This window comes from Empidonax traillii, unplaced genomic scaffold (assembly GCF_003031625.1).
Source record: "Empidonax traillii isolate 1590-97213 ecotype Southwest subspecies unplaced genomic scaffold, ASM303162v1 scaffold194:size798623, whole genome shotgun sequence".
NCBI lineage: Eukaryota > Metazoa > Chordata > Aves > Passeriformes > Tyrannidae > Empidonax > Empidonax traillii.
The window spans coordinates 562,777-577,606 of record NW_020955387.1 but is presented as its reverse complement, the minus strand read 5'-3'; the positions used below and the strand labels follow the sequence as shown (position 1 = coordinate 577,606).

General features: G+C 39.3%; 1 protein-coding gene across 8 annotated transcripts in view; it reads right to left on the bottom strand.

The window, feature by feature from the left end:
• Nucleotides 1-14,830, bottom strand: part of SH3KBP1 (SH3 domain containing kinase binding protein 1) — a 216,311-nt gene that overhangs the window by 72,246 nt on the left and 129,235 nt on the right. For 7 of the 8 annotated variants that reach the window (XR_003571543.1, XM_027886741.1, XM_027886744.1 and 4 more), the window contains one exon: nt 10,376-10,572. Coding sequence is in view for 7 of the 8 variants with exons in the window: in XM_027886741.1 (XP_027742542.1) it covers nt 10,376-10,572 (197 nt within the window). In the remaining variant the exon portion in view is untranslated. Of the gene's footprint in view, nt 1-1,718; nt 1,746-10,375; nt 10,573-14,830 lie in introns of those variants that run through there. The other variant, XM_027886746.1, reaches the window with a different exon arrangement.

The window sequence follows — 14,830 nt, the reverse complement described above, 5'->3', positions numbered from 1 at the left end:
ACTTCCTTAATATCTTCCCTTTTTAAGTGGCAACAATACTTCTTTGCTCTTTTGTAAAAGTTACGATGTTGTCAACAAACTGACAAGTAGCTGCTCAATTATATTTTTCAAACTCTGTGATTATTTAAAAAAAGAGTAACCCCATACTGTCATACAGATTATCCCAGCTCTAGTGCTGACAGCAAATATTTCTTCCCTTTGAGTATTATATTTCTTCTTTTCTCCTCAGTTTAACTTTCACTTTTTACTTTTGGGGTTTCCCCCACACACCAACATTGCATCACTGAGGAAAAACAGGGGTGTCTTTTATGTCTCTTAAACTCTATAGGGAAAACTGCAGAGCAAAAGTGACTCGAAACACAAACGGAAAATGAATAATATCATGTGTTTCATCTTTGCTTTTCAGCGAGTGCTTTAGGTACAGAGACTGCTGCAGAAGAAAGCATCAGCTGTACACATGGAGCTCTACTGCTCTTTGGGTGGCCAGTGTGTGGCACAGAGCCCACCACCCAGCAGAAAGGAGGCACCAGCAGCCCCAACTTGGCTACCAGTTGCTGTTGCATCAGGACTTGCTCCCCAGGAGCTCCGTTCTCTCTCCTCTCCTTGCCTTTTATTGGAAGTTTTTATGAAGCACTTAATCAACTAACTGTAATAACATAAACTCATGTCCCTAGTATTTAAGCACTATTTTAGAAACACAGAATGCCACCAACCTCCTACAGAAACACACACAAAAGGCATCTTAGAAACTGGTCTACAGATTTCTATCCTACCAAGTGTCTGACTGGTCTATGATCCTTTCTCCTTCCCTCCTTTCTCTTTTCTTTATTTAAGGTAGAAAAAGAGAAAGACACATGGCACATTTTAAGAGAAAAAACAACTCAGAAAACTTCTTACTTCATTTCTGCACACAGCTTACTGACTTCAGCTGTGAAAAGCCAAAGTTGAGGAAAATTTACATTTTTGTACTAAGAGCTCCCAAAGTATATGCAAATCATTAAACAGTTTACTTGATATCTCTCCATTCAGCTGTCCATAGAATTTTACAAGCAACAGTTGACTCTAGTTGTTTTTTCTTGGGAGGGGAAAGAAAAGAATAAAAGATCATTTCCATCTAGATTTTATTATCCCAATATAATTTTCTCCAAAACTCACATCAACTTTCCTTGCTTATACAAATGTCACCTCACAAAGAAGATGAATTAGTAAAGCTCCTCCTCTTTTTTTCTGACAAGAAGAAGAAGTACAGTTTTATTAGTGCATTTAGGAAGCAAAAAACAGGAGGTGTAGGGGGTGAATTTTCGTTTACTAAGCAAACATTCAAAAGAGCAACACATCCTAAAGACTTTGCAACTCGTCTTGCTTAACTATAAAGTTGCATTATTCTTTACAGTAAGAAAATTGAAACCACATCATATAGGAACAGAAAACATCTGTGCAAGTTTAATGGCCAAAGAGGCTGAAAGGAAAAAAAATTAAGCTAAACAGAGCCAGGACAGAATATGTTTTCATGCAAAAGTAACTCCCTATTCTAATATGGTCCTCTATAGCAGAAATGGACTTCATGACCCTCAATGCTCTTTTCCCTTCTCTTTACCTACCCAGCACCAACAAAAAGTGCAGAAGAACCGAAGAACCCTGCAGTTGAAACCAGTGCTCTGCAGAATAAGTATTACGATACAGTTTTAAACAGCCACAACTAATTGTAAAATAAATACCTCCTCTCCCATTGTGAAGCCAAGCTGCCTTTCAGCAGCTTGAAGTGTCCAAGAAGTGCCCTGGAGTCCTGCCCCTTCCTTGCATGAGCTCAGCTCAGCGAGAGCGGGAGCCCAGCCCTGACACTGACTCACGATCCGGGCCATCCCGGGGAAACAAAAGTTCCACTTGTTTATTTCACAGGAAATGCGGAGCTTTTCCTACCTCTGCTCACACACAGCAAGAAGTTTCCTCTCCTTTCCCAAGCCAGCTTAGACTCTCCTGGCTTCTTGAGAGCAACAGCTAGGAAAAGCAAGGATGGGAGTGACGATTTTGTGAACAGCCCAGGCAGAAAGTTTTGCAAATAACTCTATAGGCAAAGGAGCTTATGACAAATTCTGAGTGTATTGGTCTCTCAGGGAGGAAAGGAGGGGGGAGGTTGAAATTTCATGTAATTTATGTCTTTTTTTCAGCCTTTGCTTTTAAAGAAAGATGATCGAGAAACTGAAATATCACTGATGATACTCTGTTCCATTAAAATCTTATAAATTCTTAATACTGCTTTTCTATAAACATTCAACTTTAAAATGACTGAATAAGGGCAGGGGAGGGAAAGACACAGATGATTTGGAAGAAATTAAAGATTTATACTTAAGCAAGCCACAAGATACTATAAATTCTCTCTCCCATTTGACTTTACTTTTGACTACTGAGCAAGAATTAACACACAAACACATCTAGTATGGACATACTCAGGCACACTCAATGCATTCCTTATAGACACACAGCCCGCTCTCTACAGAGGTGTTCTTAACGGGAGTGCCAACCCGATTATGGGACACGAGAAAAGCCTCTGAATTTACACATTAAAAAGGTGAAAGCAAAAAAAAATTGATTCTCTCTAGTTTTAAGAATCTCTAGTTTTAAGAAACTGCGTAAGGGAAGACATGACAGATTTAGACATAGTACAGTATACAGACGGTAAAGGGGAGGAGATTAAATTTTTCAAAATGGTTCCTACAAAAAACCCAACCCAAACCAAAGCAAACTCAACAAAAAACACCCCCACCAACCACGCAAAGGAAAAAAACCCACCAAAACCAAAAACCACCAACAAAACCCACCCCAATAAAAAAGTTATTTTGCAGAGCAAGGCTATTCAATATATTTTCTGCTAAAACAGTAAGTACGAGGATACATAATTACTTATATATCCTCAGTCCTAGTCTGGTTGAGAGGCTTGGATTAGATGATCTCGGAAATCCCTTTTCGCCTTATACTGAAAGCAAATAAGAAACTGGTCTGAGTGGGACTATCACTGCAAGTACAAATATTCAGAAAAAAATATCAGGCTATTTTAGAGAATGGAAATGAGCAAAAGATCATGGCTCACAGGAAAGGCAACATCTCTTGGAACAACGCTCCCTGTGCCTGCACCATGCTGCAGGACACCTTCAGGAGTAATTTAGAGCAAAGTCCTACTGAGCCTGAAATCTTCTTCCTGAACATTTCTATCTTCCAATCACAAATTAGTTTAAAGTTATATTACAATAGATCATAAACTTAATTTCCAGAAAACACACAGTTACTGGCATTTGCTCTAAGAGAACAGAATACTCTGTAACACATTTATACTTTATACAGTTTACGAATATACAGAAGTGTAACAATCAAGTATGACTTTTAAAAAATAATCCTCAACTGGGGAAAATATAAAGAAAGAAAACATTTCAGAAATTATCCACAAGCTAATAAAGCTAAATAGATAACAAAAGAGGAGTGTATAGATTTCCCTTTACAGGTTATATTTGGTTTGGTTTACATTCATCAGCCTTTTTATTTATGTAATTTTCAAAATCAGGTGGGTTATTCTTTTCACGTAACTATACTTCTTAATTAATTTTTAAATGCACATGTGCTAAGAATAATAGAAGTTATTACATTAGTTTTTTTAATAATCTTATCAAAGTTATAAAACTTAGCAACTCAGATGCAGCAATTAAAAATCAGTTATATTATCCAACAAAATCCAAGTGAGGCAAGAAAGAAAAGTTCATTTTACTTTGGCACAATTTATAAAACTGTTTATTCCTAAAGTCTTGATTACACTAATTCACATCTTTTTATATCAATTTATATAAATCACTTATTTACGTAGAATTTATTGCTATTATTAGACATACCATACATATTGATTCAGTTCTCTTAAAGCTCATCGGACAGCAATAAGCTAGCGTGCATGTCAGCACTGTTACTACCGAAGCATTTTCTGTGTACTGAAGTTGAAACACGAGACAGACTTTCCTAGAAATTCAGTTTACGTCTCCATCAAGTATCTCTGGAACTCAGGAAATCAGCTTTATTCTAAGCTATTTAAGCACAGTATTTTGGGATTTTAATGATACTTCTTTTAAAATGTCTCTTGGGGTAAAAGGCCTGGTAATGCTACAGAGTCAACTGAAATTCAGAGATTTACAGTGATGACTAGTGAGCTAATGATCACCAGCTGGATCCAGAGCAACTTACAACATATATACTTTTATTGTCATCCCATTATGAAATAAAATTGCATTAGCTTAAACCTACACATCCTGTTTTTCTGACTGGAGCATCCTAAGGTTTCCTAATCAAAACCATGACTGAAATAGCAGGAGTATTCCCTCCTAGAGAGAACTCCTCCAGAAGAACTCATTCTGGCAGAAGCCCAGTGCCGTGCCCCAGGAGAACAGACCAGATTTTCCATGTTGCTTTTATGAATAACTTCTAGTACTATCAGTACTTCTTACACTACTCTGCTTCTATTTTAAGATGTTCTTCAAGTAGTTCCAGTCAGGAACATAAGCTGAAAATATTTTCATGCATATGCTTGATGTGCTTCTTTCATATCGACAAATCTTTTCAGAATAAAGTCCAACTATACACATATACATCCATAATATACAGTCTTGTGGCATAGAAAACAACTAACTTGAATTTATTTATTAACCCTGCAAGAACTGCTTTTTAAAAAAAAGCCTAATAAAACATTACAACCAACATAAATCAGTGTGTGGGTAACCTCCTCTGCCAAAACACTGTCAGTGCAGACTGATGGGTAAGCTGAGCCACGTCACCAATGCCTGGACAACTCTGTTCAGGCAGCTTGAATATTTCAGAAACCAAACCAACAGTGCATAAAAGTATTGATATCTTATGGGATAGCAGGGGAGGGCAGGAAGTATACAGGAAATCAGGAGTCACTCTTCACTCACATTGTGCACTTCAGTGACTCAGCAGAGAGTCACTGACAGCCAAGGTTATCAAATTTATTCCTCTTCTTAAACTTACTTTTGCGTTTTCCATTCTTTTCTCTTGTGGCAGGTCCTGCTTTGAGTTAGCCTCCCCAAAATGAGGCAAACTGCTTTTTTGACTGTCCCTCATTTCACCTTACTTCCGCTAGTCTTATTCGTTATTCCTCCAGTATAGGTAGTAAATCATTTATTTATAATGTCCACACTGCCTCAGGAACACCAGCCACCATTTGCAAGCTTGTACTATTTTTTCACATAATGAAAGAACACATGAATCCTGTTTCCACACTGAATTCAAGAACTGGAAAGTGACACCAGCAAAGGAGTGACACCCCGCTGCAGGCAGCTTTGCTCTCAGGACAACTGCAGAAGGGGTCAGGGTCCCTCTTCCCCTGCAGCTTTCCTCACAAGGTGGCACTAGAATAAATGGCTGGGACAGGGATGCCAGACTGCAGCCGACAGAATCTTCAAAGCAAAACATGAATGCTGCTTGAAGAGATGAGTGCTTCCTCTGTTCCTACACAGAATCTGACAAACTGCTGATGCTTGGCACGACCGCTGCTGCCATCCCTGATGCCTGTGTCTGAATAAAGGAATGCCACAAACCTGTGCTTTCAAGTGCAAAGCGCCACACACCCCCGGTGCCCCCAGCGCACACTCCCTGCCTCAGCAGGTGTTTTTGATAGCATTTGTAGTCAGCACAAGGGGGCTTTGCCTGCAGACATTTTTTCTTTATCTCAGGATTTTGAAAACTGGCTTCAACATTTCTGTTAGGGAAGCAAGCACCTCCAAATGCATCGGAGAGGCAAAGGAAGTAGCAGTGAGAGGCAAGTGCACACAGAGCCAGGGCTGGCCACACACCACGGGTGCCGCTGGTCAGGACGGGCAGAGCTCAGGCACATCGTCAGCCGCTTTAGAAACACAAGGAGGAGCCTTTCTTAACTGAAAATTAAGGGGTAAAAATGTTTTCTAAAAGGAAGCAGGCAGGAACTGACAGAACAGGTGTGGCAAAGACAATGCGTTCACTGCAGTTCCTGGGTCCCAAGCTCGCCTGCTCAAAATAGAAACTCAGACCTTGCAGGCACTGTCTCAAGAGTTTACAAATTTCTATCTTATTACAAAGGACAGGTAGACTTAATAATTGACAGGAGCTTCTAGCCCGTGTAGCTCTTGTGTCTACTTCCATTATTTCTTCTCCATTTCTCCTCTTCCAAACATACTGAATACAGACAAAAATAAAACTTTCTGTATAGATTCGGTGTTTTGCAGTAAGGATCCCTAAACACCAGTTAACTAGATCTTACAAGCTGCTGAATCTAGAGGCATGACAGTCTCCCCCTTTATATTAAATCATTACAGTGTCTGCAATTCCCAGTTTGATAGCTAAGTATATAATTTATATCAGGTTTTGGCAAAGAGTATGGTGACCTCATCAAAGGCTGTTCATGAAATTTAGCTCTGCCCAAATTCACCACTGCTAGCCAACTATGGAAGTCTTGCCTGCAAAACATTACAAATACAGCTCAAATGGAAAATGCAAAAAATACTCTCAACAGTCTCTTCTGAAGTAAGGGCAGTTTTCAGAAAGATAAAAATAGCTCTTTATATTCACCTATTGTGACCTTTAGCGTTTCTGGACCGAAGCCTCAACTCACAACCCAATCCCATACAGTTAATTCACACTATGGAATGTATTGGTTGAATTAATTTTCCTGTACTTGTAGAGGTTTATTCTTAGATATAGGAGAGGAAAAAGTGATAGCTTGTTAGAACAATGGAAACCCATACAGATCATATTGCAAGGAAGTCCAACCCAGAAACAGAAGTTTTAGATAAGTTACTAAGAAATGAAAATGGAAAAAAAGGAAATAAGCATAAGCACTTGTTTAAATGTCTTGAGGCTGCACAAGCAGAAGGGAGACATGGGAAACAGGCATTTCTATCTGACCATAAACCTTGTACTACTTTAAGAGTGTTACACTGAATTTTCTCAGGAGATACAACATATCTTTATGCTTACTGTATTTCTTCTAAAAATTCATCTGTAGGCAAGCCATGTCTTCAATCACACACAGCATTGTAAAACAGTTTTCTTACATCTATCACTGGTGGAAATTTGACAGAGCCATGCCTCAGGAATCTGATTCTAGTTATACATGGCCAGCAGCCACAGCAACTCATCAGCACAAACAGGCAATGAAATGGACTACAAAGTGTAAGTATTTGATTCTTCTATTTTTCTAAAATAGCAGAGGTCTGATGGCACTGCTCAAATTAAACTCCCACAAATGCATCATTAATTTCCCTAGGATAATCTGCTTCTGTGATTTGTAGAACAAAGAACAGCTAAGCAATTAATTCTGCACACCAATAAAACCAATGGGGTTTCATGCAATTCCTCAGTTTTGCCTTTTATTGAGAGTCTATTGATCCCCTTAAAAGACAAGGGCCACTATATCCTACATTGTTACCACTGGGCAAACACTTGAACTGCATCAATCTGCCTGATGATTTACAGGAGAGCCTGCTTCTGCTCTACTGGCAGCAAACCTTTCTGACATTTTCCACAGGAATTATCATGTTATAAAAAAATCCCACATTATAAAATCCTTACAGTTATTTATTGATGCTTTATAAAAAACAACAATTGTTAGGAAATTTCAAATCAAAAATGTAACAATATCATTACAGTAATATTTCATCAATAACTGTATCCAGAGGAAGCAATAGAAAGTTTTAGGGTCTCCAAACTTCAGAAAGAACTTTAAGAAAAAAGGAGTAGAGAAAAGCACTGTTTCTCCTTCTTCAAAAGATTACAAGTTATTGAAAAACTGAAGCTACTTGTAAAGGAGCAAGACACATACCAGGGCAAAGATCCCTTTAAAACCTATACTGCTAGAGAAAAATATGTACCAATTTGGCACTCTGCAGGATGCACTGCAACACTTTTGAACCAGCATGCAGAGCTCTTAACCTAAATATGACCTTGCATGGAATGGCAAATTTAACGCAGGATTCCCTCACAAACAGCATCAAATGGCAAAGAATGTGGCAATGACAAGGGAGGAATTTCTTGCAGCCAGGAGAGTAGTATTTGGGGAGGTTAATGGTCTGTAATGGTAACAGAATGTTGTGTCACTGATTCAAGTTTTGATGCTGTTACCGGGCAAAGAACACAGTGCTGAAGACTCTGAATGGCACCTCTCAAAATTAACCTAAACCTTAGACAGGACAAAAGCAACAACAGCAAAGAAGTGTTGGATTTAGTTACCCACATATTTGAAACACAAATAACGCATTGTGTTTACAAAACGAAGCCATTCTTTTCTCCTAACCGTGTAAACTTAAGGAAAAATTTGAAGACATAGAAAGGAAGTTCTGTGCGTAGGATGAAAATTTTTTTGTTTCTGAAAATGCTATATTCACTTTTCTGCTGGGTAACAAACCTATTTGTTGTTTGTGAAAAACAAAGGTAAGACTTCCAATTATTATAAAGGGGAGTAAGACTTTCCTTCGAGAAATGAAGGCCACTTCATAAGCACTTTGCGAACACTTCACATTAAAACAAAGGGCTCCAGAGTTCAAGGGATATGTAATTTATTTTAATCAGTTCCCACTTACAATCACTACTGTAGAGATAACTACAATTATAGTAAACTGCAACAAAACAGATCTTTCACGTGACATTAACAGGGCATTATCATTTGTAAATTCTAATCTGTCTATATCAGACTTAGAAGAACTGAATTTTGTGCAACACTTGAATTATGGTCAGTGCCTTACAAGTGAATGTCTATGTTACACACCATTACAAATACTATTATAATGTAAATTGTAATAGTATGTTTATTTAGGCGAGTTTCTTCCTGCACTGCATATTTTGTTTACATACCTACCCGCAGAAAATTAAGAATTTAAAACAGCCTACCTTTGGTAGAACCGCATGACTAAAATACAAATTTGCTAAAGCTACAAGACTTTGTAATGTCCCAAGGAAAAAAACAGGCTTAAGTACAGCCATACATGATTTTAAGTCTGCTTGCTATCAGCTGCTTCATATATACAAAGCAATTTTGCTTACATAGGACTTGTAAGGAAATACTTGTTGTCATAAGTAAAATATCACAAACAGCCATCAAATTACAAACTCAAATATCCTCCAAAATGGGTTAAAAAGGAAACCTTTTACTAACTAAGTTCATGTTCTAGTAAAAATCCTTTTTCAGCACACCTGCAAGTTTCTATAAAGCCCAACCGCACCTTGAACACTGTGGGGTTGTCAGGGTCACAAAAAGCATCCTGCAGAGAGACACCCTGATGGCTCCAGGGAAAGCTGACTTCACTGCTCCACCCCATTCCCTGAACCTGGCAGGAAGAAGGTTCATAAGCTACTAATCAGTGAGCACCACCAGGCCTGACCTGTCCTTATCTTATATCTCAGGGGGACTTCTTTGATGAAAGGCCACTGGAACACAGCTCAGCTGTTCCCTGCACATGAACAAAGCCAAAACCAGAAGTTTCTACCTAGAAACAGAAGGCAAGCAGGGTACCATGCAGGCTTTGAAAAAGTCAGCAGTGGTCAAGGAGTAATACAGCCTAGGTTTTTCCTGTGTTTAGATTATCCCAGCTCTTCACTACCATCCTTACAGAGACTGAGAAATGGTCTCCTGGAAAATATTAATCAAATCTCCCTCAGCATAATTAACTTCAGAAGTTTCCGCCATGGCTCTACAGGACCTTCCCTTCTCCTGTAACTCAGGGTGCATACAGGGGTAGGTGCTGTGCTATCAATCAGATCACTGAAATGATCTACATTGAAAAAAACCCCAAAGCTTGCAGGCCAAAAAATGTAATTCCTGTATTGTCTGGTTCTACAGACAACTGGACAAGCATGGCAGAAGTGAGAACTTGCCATATCAGGGACCAAGAGCAGATGTCTAGGAGCTTCTTAAAATCACATGGAGGCAAATAAAATGGATCATGTAAATATAGCAAACTCGAGACTGTGGAAGCCTCCTAACACTTCTCAGCATATTAGTAACCCTATTCAAATCTAACTGTTCACTTAAAGGAAGAATTTCATGGATTTTTCTTTGGTTGTTAATTCATTAGGAAACCATAACTTTTTTTGTTTGTTTCCCTAAAGAAGATACCTTAGACTGATCAGTTTTTAATTTTATTTTTCATTTTAGCAGACAGCTAACCTCACTGGAATTCACTTTCTGTTGTGAGGCAAAAGAAAAAAAAGAAAAAGGCAGAATCTTCTCTACAGAAAGATTAGGAAACAATGACCATAAAGCTTCAAGTTTTGGCCAGTGACAGAATTTAGAACTTTCAGATGAAAACTTATTTAAACCAACACCAAGAGAGAATTAAGAAATGACACGTACCTTATCTACTGGGATAAAGTCATTTTCAACTTCTATTGACCTTGGTCGCAGCTTTATGGGTTTGTCTTTGAAGATATCTCCAAAGCCAACACCTTTGACCTTCTTGGGTTGGATTGTCGTGCCTCCGTTGGCTCCTTCCGATTTTGTACTGCAAGAGTCGCCACCATCACTCTCAGAGCCTGTAGCATCTTTTAGGCCTGTGAAATGGAGGGATGAAAGAACGAATCTTAGGTGTGAAGCTCATCATTATCAATCGTGACTGGAAAGTGATCCCTCCCACCATCCTCTAGAGGAAAGTGAAACCACAAGAAACAGTCAGAGAAGATGCTCTCTGTGCCATGCACTCACTCTTGATTTTAAAAATCACTTTATTTCATCATATTGGTGTACCATCTAGAAATTACACCAATCCACAAAACATGCATAGTCCAGCATCAGAACTTCAGTAACAGGGATGGTCATTCCTTGAGTACCAAGAAAATCCTTCTTCTTCAGACAAAAATTATTTGGAAGAAAACTCAACAAAAGAGTTAAATTCAGTTGCAGGGCATCTATTGTATAAAGCCACTTAAAGCTAACAAACAGTCAGATCAGGCATGCTGTACCTTAAATCTGTGTGACTCAAGCCAATTATGCAATTATTATCTAAAGCTATATTACCTAACTGGGAAATATAAAGCTGAAAGCTGTTCAAACAAATTTGCAATCAAATAAGCTGCATAATACGTTCCCTGCTGAAAATTAAACCTCTCTGCAGCATAGACAGCCTCATAAGAAAAGCACCCATGCACACTATCCTCTAGGAATATAACAAATCAAAGCTGACATTCTGATTTGCATCACTTCTCCCAGTGAACAGGAAAATTTATCTGCATTTATCTGAAAATATCTGCTGCTTGTATAGCAGAGGCCACAGATGCAATAAGGTGATGTCTCAGCCACTTTACAGAAGAGTGCAGCATCAGGCCAAACAGCCACTGGCAGCCAAAGTGACCCACTGAAGTTTCCTCCCCCAGACCATTTAAATCTACATTACAGCCTGACTTAACTACGTTTCCAGGAAATCCACAGGAATTGCTGCTCCTACAGCACTAATTCTACTTAATAATAAGAAACTCAAATCCTCACATTCCCCTCACAACCATTCACAGTGTCACAGGCATGGATCTTACAAGGCAAAGAAAGAAGAATTTCAAGCTTATCTTCTTAATTATTTTTATATCAAGCCATCACAATAGATTTTCGTCATAAAAGGCTGCCAGTACACATGAACTACAGAAAGTGGTGCAAGTCCTAAGGCCTACAGGTACAACTTCATGATCCAGGACACAAGAGGCTCATCTGTTAAATGGGTTTCAACACCAGGGTGCTGCTAGAAAACGAAATTAGGAATTATGTATCACATCAGAACTTTTAGCTAAAAGTAGAAAAGTCATCATATGCTGCCCTGAGATTTTCTGTATCTGAAACACGAAAGGAGTATAAATGCAGAGTCAGAGAAAGTTCCCAATTAGAAACAAACAGAAGGACTAAAGACTAAGCAAAATATTTTGGCCCTCTGGCCTCCTGAGTGGCTGCCATCTTCCTGCTGAACATCAGTAACATTTCTATTTCTTCAGACATTCAATTTAGATAACACTGAACAAGCTATTTGTTCCATAAGCTGTGCAGGATTGGAATTTATATGAATATTAAATAATTACATTACAGTTCTTTTCTTAAATATGCAAAAGTCTTGGTATCTTTACTTGGATCTTTATTTTTTGAAGAAGGGTCTTGGGGAAAACTTCAAATCTGGTTTCACTTGTTTATTACGGTAGTTAGAATGGTAGTATGCCTGCGAATTCTGTACAGTGCTTCTATTCCAGACCTCAGGAAAGCAGTTACCAGGGAATTAAAGCATTCACTGTGATCCTGCTCTGGGCTGTGGTTGGCAGAAGGGGAGTGGTCATCCACAGCAGAGTCGTTCTACAATGTTTCCAGCAAAAGCACTCAGAGTTGCAAGGGGTAATTAAGCCAGAGAGGTATAAATCTCTTTGGGCAATGTGGCAAAGTCACTGCCCTTTTCTTATTCCCTCAACTTGCTGTGACTTCGGTAGTAATTGGAGAAGTTGTGCATTCTATTGGTTGGACCTTCCCCAGCTCTGCAAAATATCAGTGACTATGACCCTGGCTGAGACAGAGGCCAGAACCAACTTTATTTACCACTTTTAAATGCAAAGGGAATGATCAGCAAGTGACTATACTGAGTTACAAATAATTTTTTTCTGAGTATAAAATATCCACAGCTCAAAAAACTTAAACAAATCGCACTTATCATCATCTTTTTGCTGGACAAAAGATCTTGATATGGGATAACAAAATTACCCTCTGGCAAAAGTTCCTTCTATCATCCTTCCCAAATTCTCCTTGAACTAATCTGTGACAAAGGGAAGGAAAAGTGCAAAGACCTTTCTCCAGGAGTAACTCACAGAATCCATGACTGCTCTTAGCCACTTCTGAAATGAACAGAAAAGCTATCTTTAAAATAGGTAATTATAATAGGGGTTTTTGTATCCCTAATTGTGGGAGAAGAGGATTTGGACCTTGGCCAGTGGATGGAATTAAAATATGGAAGTAGTTATGAGAATTACTCAACAGGTCTCACACGGACTTCCAGATCTTTGAAGTCTCCATGAAAGAAAGATCAAAAACCTCAAGGGGCTCTAATAAGAATAAAGCTTTTGTTTCTTTCTGGGTCATCACTTGTTTTTCATTATGGCATCTTCAGCTTTTATGACCATTCTTCTGTGATGAGACATCACACCTTGTATCAGAAGCCTCACCTCAGGCTTAAAACATATTTCCCAAGCATCACCCATCTGTGCTTGATGATAATCCAAGAGCCATTTCATTCTCTATGCTGCCACAGAGCTGTGTCTCAGTATAGAGTCCTCATCATGAAAGCAACACAGGAAATAACAGCATCTCTTTTTTTTCTTCTTCTTTTTTTTTTTTTTTAAATGAGAACAGAATGGACTGAAGCAAGGCCTGGCCAAACTAAATGGCATTTGAGTGGTCAGACATAAAGCTCCTTTAGACTTAAAAGAGTTCTTCCTGGTCAACTGAGAAAATGACCTGATTCATTATTTTTTGACTAAACTGAGGAATACTCTGTACTTTAACAAATAAATCAGTAAGAATAAAAGCCCTGGCTTTCACCAGAACTAGTCTGCTCTTGCTCTTATGCCAACATGGCTGAGGTCTAGAGAGAAAGGTAAAAGAAGAGCACTATATGCAGTGGAAACAGAACAAATCAGACAAAGATCTGCAATAACATTAAGAAAGAATAATGCAGTGCTTAAGCACAAAACAGTCCTGCAGAAAATATCCTATTAAAGACATGCTATGGAGACTCTTTTACCTTCCTCCCAAGGAACATGAGATTTGTACAGATAAAGAACTTGCAAGCAAGGATTTGCAACACTATGTTCACCCTTGCCTGAAAAATTCTCTCCTCATGTATTCTTTTTCATTGGGTTGTTCCCTGAGATATATATAAAGAAAAAAGAGAGAGAAAGGGAAAGAGAGAGGGGGAGAGAGAGAAAGATCTCAGCATGTATGTGTCATCAGTTCTCTGAGTTCAATCCTGCCAAGTGCAGCTGCACTGGCCTCCCCAGCCCTATCTGTGCAAGGAAGGGATGGCTGATGTGATGGCTCAGGTGCTCTCGCCTCTTAAAAGCAGAAAAATGTCACTCTTCCAATCACATTTTTTTGGTTCAGCTTTTCATGGACTTTTTTTGACACTACTGCAAACAGCTTAGTAGGAGAGCACATCTGGATGGATAGTTTCTCCAAAAGACAAATGTAGCCCACAGATTGAGCTGGGATCTAAGCAAGACCCTGAGTGACAGAGACTGTCAGATTATGAATTTTAAATTTGAAATTTTCTTCATGAAGAGCTACAGCTAGCAGGGAGGTCAGGTTACTAAATGAACATTAAAACTGGAGAGCATTTCAGCTGTCACAGTGTGCTGATCAGCACAGCTACACAGCCTGAAACAGCTGTGGTCTACCACACCGGTGGTCCAGGGGAAAATTCACTGCACTGTCACTGCAGAGACCCGGGTTCGATTCCCGGTCGGGGCCCCTCCCCGGGCAGATGGAGCTCGTTAGCCCTGTAAGGCAATCCATCTACGTCCTGAGGACCTCACTGCCACCGTCCAAGCGTGCTTGGCCCCGGCAGATGAACCTCAGGATTAAAGGGTGGGCTCAGTTCCACGCACGCTGTGTCTCACCTAAAAAATCCAATGCGCAGGCTGGAAGGTGGAAAGACCTTCCCCGGTTCTTCGTTCGCGAAGAGACTGGCCATTACCACAGTGATGGACTTGAGCTCCAAGGTAAGGCCAGCAGCTCAGCAAACTGCTACCCTCAGAAACATTGAGCTTGCTTTTCTTTAAAGCTCAGATATTAAAT